The sequence below is a fragment of the Penaeus monodon genome, chromosome 13 (assembly GCF_015228065.2).
Source record: "Penaeus monodon isolate SGIC_2016 chromosome 13, NSTDA_Pmon_1, whole genome shotgun sequence".
Lineage (NCBI taxonomy): Eukaryota > Metazoa > Arthropoda > Malacostraca > Decapoda > Penaeidae > Penaeus > Penaeus monodon.
The window spans coordinates 993,018-1,000,517 of record NC_051398.1 but is presented as its reverse complement, the minus strand read 5'-3'; the positions used below and the strand labels follow the sequence as shown (position 1 = coordinate 1,000,517).

The 7,500-nt window shown below is 51.5% G+C and overlaps 1 protein-coding gene across 1 annotated transcript in view; it reads right to left on the bottom strand.

Moving 5' to 3' along the window:
- LOC119580006 (Friend leukemia integration 1 transcription factor-like) overlaps nt 1–7,084 on the bottom strand; it is a 7,436-nt gene extending 352 nt beyond the window's left edge. Inside the window, exons 1-3 of the mRNA XM_037927852.1 lie at nt 5,890–7,084; nt 1,289–1,393; nt 1–1,098 (exon numbers count right to left, since the gene is read on the bottom strand). The exon at nt 1–1,098 is cut by the window's left edge and continues 352 nt beyond it. Of these exons, the coding sequence (XP_037783780.1) occupies nt 443–1,098; nt 1,289–1,393; nt 5,890–6,517 (1,389 nt within the window). The 5' untranslated portion in view covers nt 6,518–7,084 and the 3' untranslated portion in view covers nt 1–442. The remainder of the gene's footprint in view (nt 1,099–1,288; nt 1,394–5,889) is intronic.
- Between the last annotated feature and the right edge of the window lie 416 nt (nt 7,085–7,500).

Genomic DNA, 7,500 nt, shown 5'->3' with positions numbered 1-7,500 from the left:
AATCTTTTTTTTTTTTTTTTTACTTTTTTTTTCTTATTCTTTTTTACACATGAAGATTATATGTATAAAAAGATGATTGGTATGAAACTAATGGTGCCATGAAATGCGAGGTACACCATGATATGACAAGGGAGGGAGGTTTGATTCATTACAACAAAGGCTATGGTATATATGTCAATAAAATAATAATAATAATAATAATAATTAAGAAAGAGCTTAATCCTATCACTTGGTCGGTTCGCGGTATCACAGAAGTGGTACGAACTGGTACTCGCGGTGGTTCGTGTGACTGCTGGTACTCTCCAATGGTACTTCGAGAGGGGCCGCGACTGCCCCGTGTCACCTGAGATCACGCCCTCCGTTCCGTGCACGAGTCATGCGCACTCGTCGCCGCTGACTTTCACGAGAGCCTCGGCTGACGCTTGCCTCGCTGGCGCTTCCTCTACATCCAGGGCCGCGGCGAGGGCGTCCCGGAGTCTCCCGAGGGCCAGTACTGGGCGGGGGAAGACACGGAGGCGCTGCTGAGGGCGGCGCTGAGGAAGGCGAGGTCTGGCTGCGGCCGGGACTGGGAGTCGCTCTGCTGGTTCTGCTGCAGCTGCTCGAGGGCGCGGAAGTCGAATCTGTAGGCGTAGCGCTTGCCGTGCACCTTTGTCATGAGGTTCCTGTCGTAGTAGTACCTGAGGGCGCGCGAGAGCTTGTCGTAGTTCATGTTAGGTTTGGACTTCCTCTCCCCCCAGCGCCGCGCCACTTCGTCAGGGTCCAGGATCTTGAACTCGCCGGCGGTGCCCTCCCAGGTGATGACGGCGGCGTTGGCGGGGTCTGACAGCAGCTCCAGGAGGAACTGCCACAGCTGGATCTGCCCCGAGCCCTGGGCGGAGAGCTTGACGCACAGAGGACCCAGGATCTCGTAAGGGTCACCCTCGATCTGGTCGTCCTGCCCGTCGGTGTCGGACTCGAAGGTGTCTGGGAACTCGTCCTTGGGGAGGCTAAGGCCGTAGTTCCCGAGGAGGATGTCGAGATGCTGCGCCAGGATGTTGCCCGACGTCTTGCCGACTTTGCGCTGCATCTCGCCGCGGGTCATCTGGCAGAGCTGGCATCCTGGAAGGAGAGAGAAAACCATAAGTCTCAAACATCATAAATAGAAATAATAATAATAATAACAAACAACAAAACACACAACCTGAATTTAATCCTTTCCTTTCCTTTCCAAAATAAAAGAAGAGAAGATATACCACTTTCTTTTACACGAAGAATAGACGCAAAAAAAAAAAACTTTACGGATCCTTACCATCAGAGGGTAGGAGCGCAGGATTGAGTGTCGGGGCCAAGTCAAAGTCCTTTTTAGCCCACGCGACCCACGATTTGATATCCTTCGTTGTCCAAACTCTGGGATCTGGGGAAGAAGAGGAAGTAACGTAAGTAAATGGAGTTTATCGTGATACATAATTATTATTACAGTTATAATGGTAATAATAATGATAGCAGTAGTAGTAGGAGTAGGAGTAGTAACAGTAGTAGTAGTAATTGTAGTAGTAGTAGTAGTAGTAGTAGTAGTGGTAGTTGTTGTAGTAGTAGTAACAGTAGTAGTAGTAGTAGTAACGGAAGTAGTAGTAATAGGAAAACCAACCATGATATCACTCGCCACCACAAAGCACCGACGCTAAGTTTCTGATGATGCAACACCTCAGTGGGGAGAGAAAAACACTGGTAAGTCCCCTCAAGAGCTCATATCCCCTCCCCCCTCTCCACACCCCCTCTATCTCCACCATCAACCTCCCCTCCCCTCCCCTCCAGATCCTCTCACTCTCTCCCTTTCCTCTCTCCCTCCCTCCCTCTCCTTCCTTTCCCCTCCCTCCCCCTCTCTCCGTCATAAACCCCTCTCCCTCTCTCCCCATCCTTTCACCCTTCCCCCCCTCCCTTCCTTACCCTTACCCTCTTCTCTCCCTCCCTCCCCCCTTCCCTCCCCTCCCTCCTGGCTCGTCTTGGCAGCTGGCAACTCTTCCCTTCGCTTCACTTCCTCCCGTGTCAGCTGGTTCGGGGAATCCCCTTCCCCGAGCCAAGTGGTTCACTTTACTTGGTAATCGTTTGTATTTTGAACTCGTGAGATGCACTTCCTCGTAAAGGCTTCTTTCTTTTTAATTATATTCTCTCTCTCTCTCCTTTTTTATATAATGTTTTGTGTGTCACAATACTGTGCAGAAGAAGTCTTGTTTAAATGTGTGATTTTGGATTCGAGAGGCGTTCGGTTCTCAGAAATGTTTTAGCCTTGAAAGTAAACAAACAAATGGAGTTGGCAAGAGATTCGGGTGATGTCTGTTGGTTCTTGTGTGTGCGTGTGTGTGTGTGTGTGTGTGTGTGTGTGTGTGTGTGTGTGTGTGTGTGTGTGTGTGTGTGTGTGTGTGTGTGTGTGTGTGTGTGTGTGTGTGTGTGTGTGTGTGTGTGTGTGTGTGTGTGTGTGTGATAGTGCGAGGGCATAAATGTAAGTGTGTAAGATGTATCAGTTGTGTAACTGTGCGTTTGTGTGTGTGAGTACGTATGTAAGTGCTTGTAAGTATGGAAGTATGCGTGGGTTTTGAACACCCACCCCTTGAAACCCAAACACAAAAAGATAACATTTACCGTTATATCGCAACTCTTTCCTACTGTCCACGTAAGTCCTACATGATCTTATCGGAAGTTACGACTGATAAGAAACAATTTCCAGGAACTAGAACCCAGTTTATCGACCTTATCACCCACTCTCCTCAGATAAAGAAAGAGAAAAAAAAACACACATGAAGATAGAGTGAAACGTTGAAAAAAAGAAGGAAAGATTTAGTTCCAATAAATGCAAATTATCTTGACGCTGATGGGATTTTTTCGATGTAATAGTTTCCGAAAGATATTGCATTACTTCTAAGAACGTAGTGGGACTTTCCGTAGCGGTCGTGTCTCGGCTCAGGAGATTATGAGAGAGAGAGAGAGAGAGAGAGAGAGAGAGAGAGAGAGAGAGAGAGAGAGAGAGAGAGGAGAGAGAGAGAGAGAGAGAGAGTGAGAGAGTGAAGAGAGAGAGAGAGAGAGAGAGAGAGAGAGAGAGAGAAGAGAGAGAGAGAGAGAGAGAGAGAGAGAGAGAGAGAGAGAGGCAGGCAAAAAACTACACCCCTCCATCCATCCGCCTTGTCGGACAGCTAGACAGACATGCAGACAGAGCGAGAGAGAGAGAGAGGGGGGGGGAGGAGAGAACAGGGCAAGCACAGACCAGGAAGGTGTCCGCATGCCGCCACTGCCGCACCCACGGAATGAATGAAAGAGGTGACCTGAGGGGCTGAGGGTGCGTCGCTAGAAAATGACAGGCTGCAGTTACCCATTAAATAATCGCGTTTTCTTTTCGCTCGCCTGGCCTGTTCTTCCAAAAGGGTTCAGTGTATATCCTCGTTTTTCCCTTTTTTCTCTTTCTCTCTTTTCTCCTTTGTGGTTTTCCTCTTTCTTTTTAATGTGGTTGGGTCTTTACGTTAAAGAAGGGTGTGTGGTTGTTCATTCGTGATTGGGTGTGTTCTCTGTTTCCTCTAAGTATAGTAGTTGTTTGTCGAAAGAAAATGCTAAGGGTATTAAAATGTTCGAAAGTTTTCTGAACGATTCGCACGCGAGAGAGTCGAGAGGATGTGGTAACTTCAACATAATATGTTTCTCTCTCTCTCTCTCTCTCTCTCTCTCTCTCTCTCTCTCTCTCTCTCTCTCTCTCTCTCTCTCTCTCTCTCTCTCTCTCTCTCTCTCTCTCTCTCTCTCTCTCTCTCTCTCTCTCTCCGTCTGGCGATTCTCATTACATTCTCACTTCATTATGGTGATTGGTGTTTATCCGAGACCCACTTCTGCCTCGGGTGTCCACCTCCCCCTCCCTCCTCCCTCTCTCCCTTCCTCCGTCCCTCCCTCCCTCCCTCCCTCCCTCCCTCCCTCTCTCCCTCTTCCTCCCCCTCCCTCCTCCTCCTCATCATCATCGCCTCCTCCTCCTCCTCCTCCTCCCCTGCTGATCTTTCCCGCTGTGCATGTCTACGGGTAATTACCACCTTCGCCTCTTCACATTATACGGCTGGAACTTGACCGTCCTCACATCCTGGTCTTTTGAGGAGGGAGGGAGGGAGGGAAGGGGAGGGAAGGGGAGGGAAGGGGAGGGAAGGGAAGGGTAGGGGAGGGAGGGAGGGAAGGGAAGGGAAGGGGAGGGGAGGGGAGGGGAAGGGAGGAAGGGAAGGTAGCAGGTGCCCAGGATAAGAAGGAAGGAGAAGTAGGAGGATAAGGAGACGGAGAGGGATAAGAAGAAGGGGGTGGGAAAAAAAAGAAGAGGAGGAGGAGGAGAAATAGGAAAATGATGGGGGGGGAGGGATTAAAAAGGGAGGAGAAGGTAGAAGGCATAAAGAGAAACAAGAAGAATGAGGGGGAGACGTAAAAAGGTGGAGAGAGAACAAGGAGAAAGAGGCGGCGACGCAAGAAGGATAAAAGTGAGCGAAGGGAAATGATTAAGTATTCAAGGCCTCTGGGAAGACGAACGAAACGCAATTACTCTCTCCCCTTTTATCATCATCGTCCCTCTTACGTTAGCAAAGTGTTACGTCCCTCCTTCTGGCGGAGGAGGGAGGGAGGGAGAGGAGGGAGAGAAGGAGGGAGGGAGAGGAGGAAGAGAGGGAGGGAAAGAGGGAGAGAGGGAGGGAAAGAGGGAGAGAGGGAGGGAAAGTGGTAGGGAAGGATAGGAAAAAAGGGAAGGGAGGGAGAGAAGTGGGTAGGGGAGAGAGGAAGAGAGGGAGAGAGGGAAGGGAAAGAGGCGGGGTGCATGGGTCATCTAAACTGCAACGGACAAGGTTTTATTGAAGAGCTTTTCAACTAATTTGTACTCTGGCTTGTGATGGAAAACCTCGTGCTGCAATCTAATGACATTGCATTTCTCGAGCGCAACACGTACTTAAAGAGAGGAGGACCCAGCAATCTCTCCTTGAAGACGCCGCTGTAAACTCCCTCGGAAGTGTGTGTGATTGAGGTAGAAAATGGTAATTAGGGTCCTTTAGAGAGAGAGAGAGAGAGAGAGAGAGAGAGAGAGAGAGAGAGAGAGAGAGAGAGAGAGAGAGAGAGAGAGAGAGAGAGGGGGGGGGAGAGGAAGAGAGAGAGGGAAGGGTAGGAAAGGGTAGGGAGGAGAGAGTGGATAGAGGGGGAAGATGGAGAGAGTGGATAGAGGAAGAGAGAGAAGGAGAAAGATAAGGAGAGAGAGAGAAAAAGAAAAAGAGAGAGAGACAAGAAGGGAAAAAAATAATAAGAAACAGTAGAAATACCTAGAGAGAGAGAAAAAAAACAGAGAAGGAGAGAGAAAGAGAAAAGAGGGATTACGTGTCGTACCCAAACGAAGAGAGAAAGAGAGTTTGACGCTTCAAATCACGCCAGAGAGACCGGATGCTTGGGTGCAGGTGAGGAAGGGAAGCTCGTGTTTGTGTTTGTCCCTCGTGCGTTTGTTTGTTGTTTGTGATGGTTGTTTATCCACGTGGTGTGTGGGTAGTTTGTGCCCCCCTTTTTTTTCTTGTTTTTCTTTTCTAAATCGTTGTTTTCTAAGCCGTTGTTGTGGTTAATGGTCTTGATACGAAAGTTGGACCGTGGAATGTCGTAAGCTTCGAAAGTGGCCTCGTGTTATAATGTTTTTCCTATGTCGGTCTCTCGGGGTTTACATGAGCGGAAATGTGAGTGTTGGGTATTTACACCCGCCTTTTGGGTCATCCGGAAGGGGCGTGTGTAAACAAGACCAAGACCAAAAAAAAAAGAATAAGAGAGAGAGAGAGAAAGAGAAAGAAAGAACACACCAAAGATAACATGGAAATGGAAATGGAAAAAAGGGACTGACACAGAAATGGACATAACTTCTTTTTTTCAACTCACCGGAAGGCACTGAGAACTGCTTTGCGTCCTCGTCCTGGGACTGCTGTGGCTCGTAGCTGCTGGAGGCGGCGCTGCTGTAGGAGGAGTCGTAGGAGGGCTCGACGTAGGGGGAGGCATAGCCAGCTGCAGGGGAGCCGTAGCTGGTGTCCAGCCGCTCGTAGCTGGTGTCGAAGCTGGTGTTCACTGTGTCGTACAGGTTGTTTTGGCTGTCGAAGGCCGCGGGGCCGTAGTTGTTGAGTGTGTTGGCGGCGGAGGTGATGAAGGTGGCCTCCATGTCGAGGTCGAGCGCGGGCGTGGTGCGGGACGGCGGTCTGAGCGGGGCCGGAGATCCCCCCGTGTTGCGGCTCATGGGTGAGGCCTGCCCGACGCTGCACGAGCTGCTGTAGCCCGACTCGCCTCCGGGAGACAGCAGGCCGTATTCGCCGAACGGCACGTCCAGGTAGGTCTTCGTGTATCCCACCTGCTGAGGCGTGTCGAACATCTGATACTGTGGCTGCTGCTGGAACTGCTGAGGCTGCGGCTGCTTCTCCTGCTGCCCGCCGAAGATCTGCGGGCTGAACGCCTTGTCGAGCCCCGGCGTGACCAGCGAGTGAAGGTCCAAAAAGGTTGAGTCTGCACTCCAAGCCATGGCTGCTCACATGCACGCTCACTATGTGTGCAATGTCCGGCGGAGCAGGGGTGGCGGAGTCTCCAGGGAGGCGGAGAGGGAGCTGCGGCTGGCGCGTGCGGGTGCGTGGCGCGCGGCCGAGGTAGTGTGCGGCGAACGCTGGCGGAGCGGGGGTCGGCCGCTGCTGCTCCGCGCGGCCTGAGTCACTCGCGCGCTGACTCACTCTTACCCAGAAGTCTGCGGTGCGGGTCTTCGCTCTCGCTCTCGGGCCCGGCCAGCGAGGAGAGACTCTGCTATTTTCCCCGACGGCGCGCTTCTGCTGCGAGTGGCACGATGAAGTGCCTCTTGGAACAAGATCGGCTGCGGGAGAACGCGTTGGATTCAACTTCGCTCCGAAGACGAGTGAAAGGCGCCGGACAGAGCGAGTTGAACAAACAAACAAACACACGCGGAGCGCGGGAGTTGGCGCTGAAACGGGCGGGCTCTCGCGGTCAACACACGCACAAACAAACACAGGCGGCTAGCACTCACTAAGCAAGCGAGTACCGGGGGCGCGTCCTTATTGGTTGGCGGCGTACGTGGTTCTGAGCTATCAGGGCGTCGCGCGGGTCTTTTTATAGGAGCGTGCGAGCCGATACTTGGTAACCCATTCCGTAATCAACGTTGCCAACACGTGGACAGGTGGCGTAGGGGGCGTACCAAGTGGGGGGGTGAGCGGGGGGGTGAAGACTACATCATACCCCCTCCCCCACTTGGTTCCTCGATCTGTCTGTTTACTGCTGATGTCAAGGGGGAGGATGGGCGGTGCTTGGGTGGGCGGGGAGGGGAGGGAGTTGCAAGGGCGTGCACTGCAACCTGTTGATCTCAAGTTGAGAACACCGCCCTCTTGGCTCCTTATATGCAACATTCTGCCCTTATACTGTCATTCTCAGTTGCTCGTGAAGATACTAGTCTACGTTGATGAAGTTAAATACACTGTACGATACAGTATCTCTTTGCAGAGT